The sequence below is a fragment of the Nansenia antarctica genome (assembly GCF_963989245.1).
Source record: "Nansenia antarctica genome assembly, chromosome: 2".
NCBI classification, from domain to species: Eukaryota; Metazoa; Chordata; class Actinopteri; order Argentiniformes; family Microstomatidae; genus Nansenia; species Nansenia antarctica.
In genome coordinates this window covers 56,650,299-56,651,598 of record NC_137675.1, presented here as the reverse complement: position 1 = coordinate 56,651,598, position 1,300 = coordinate 56,650,299, and the positions used below count along the sequence as shown (strand labels likewise).

Genomic DNA, 1,300 nt, shown 5'->3' with positions numbered 1-1,300 from the left:
CCACTTGAGAAGCAAAGATCTTCAGCTGGTAACCCGCGTAATAGCGCACGAATCACTGATGCACTGATGCCGTTGCAACCTAAAGAAACACGTTAATCTCGTGCATTTGTGGGTATGATCATCATCAAAGGAAGCTTCATCCACATACAGTTATCAGTTACCATGGAGAAAGCGGTCTGAATTTTAAGGACACTCAAGAAGTAAAGTTGGATGCAATTGACGTCGGTGCGCACTCCGCAAGAACCCAGAGCGACTCTACCGGCAGAGAAACGGTTTCGCTGTATCCGTTTATAATACTGTTTTATTCTGCATATCGGACATGGATCAGTCGCAGCATTTTGTTGCAATGTATTTGCTGGTGCTGTCTCTCGGACTCGTAATAGAAGAAGGGATATGCCAGCATTACTACCTCCTGCGCCCCATCCCAAGTGACAGTTTACCACTTGTGGAATTAAAAGAGGACCCAGACCCTGTATTTGACCCAAGAGAGAGGGACCTTAACGAAACTGAGCTGAAAAGTGTGCTGGGGGACTTTGACAGTCGCTTCATGTCTATTACACCGCCACGGGATAAATACTCTGGCAACGAGGAGTTTGACGATTTGGACATCCAACAGAAGCCCAGCGGCGCGATGCCGAAAGAAATCAAAGGAATGGATTTTGATGTTCAGTTCGGCAAGAAGCACAAACCTAGTAAAAAACTCAAACGAAGGCTGCAGCAGTGGCTGTGGGCGTACTCGTTCTGTCCCGTTATTTATACCTGGAACGACCTCGGGAACCGATTCTGGCCCCGCTATGTCCGAGTGGGAAGCTGCCTCAGCAAAAGGTCGTGTTCAGTCCCAGAGGGGATGCTCTGCAAGCCGGCAAACTCGACCCATTTCACGATATTGAGATGGCGATGTGTACAGAGGAAAGGGGGGCTCAAATGTGCTTGGATACCAGTTCAATACCCCATTATAACAGAGTGCAAATGCTCGTGCTCGAACTGAAATGACATTTTTTCCAAGTATAAATTATGATGATTATTTTGTGATTTTGTATGCACTACCGAGTGTAGGAATGTATTTTATGTATATGAGGTGCCATTCAATTATATAGCTTGTACAAAGTCAGTATTATGTGTAACCAGAGTCGACTGTATTTGTGGAAAATATTGGTTATGTCTTTTGTATTTATATTGAAGATGGCGCATAGTGCCCTTTTAAGGACATTTGCGTTTTCCTCCATGGAAAACACAGATCTATCGACCTCAGTTTCATGGATGATGCTATCTTGCAGGTGATACAGCTGAATATCATATT

The 1,300-nt window shown here is 44.7% G+C and overlaps 1 protein-coding gene across 1 annotated transcript; it reads left to right on the top strand.

Annotated features, from left to right (window-relative positions):
* Positions 1 to 319: 319 nt before the first annotated feature.
* LOC308152037 (noggin-1-like) lies at positions 320 to 988 on the top strand (the record flags this gene model as incomplete). The annotated part of the gene is made up of 1 exon (XM_080524944.1): positions 320 to 988. One exon carries the CDS (start codon positions 320 to 322, stop codon positions 986 to 988), a length of 669 nt encoding a protein of 222 aa, XP_080381070.1.
* Positions 989 to 1,300: the final 312 nt, after the last annotated feature.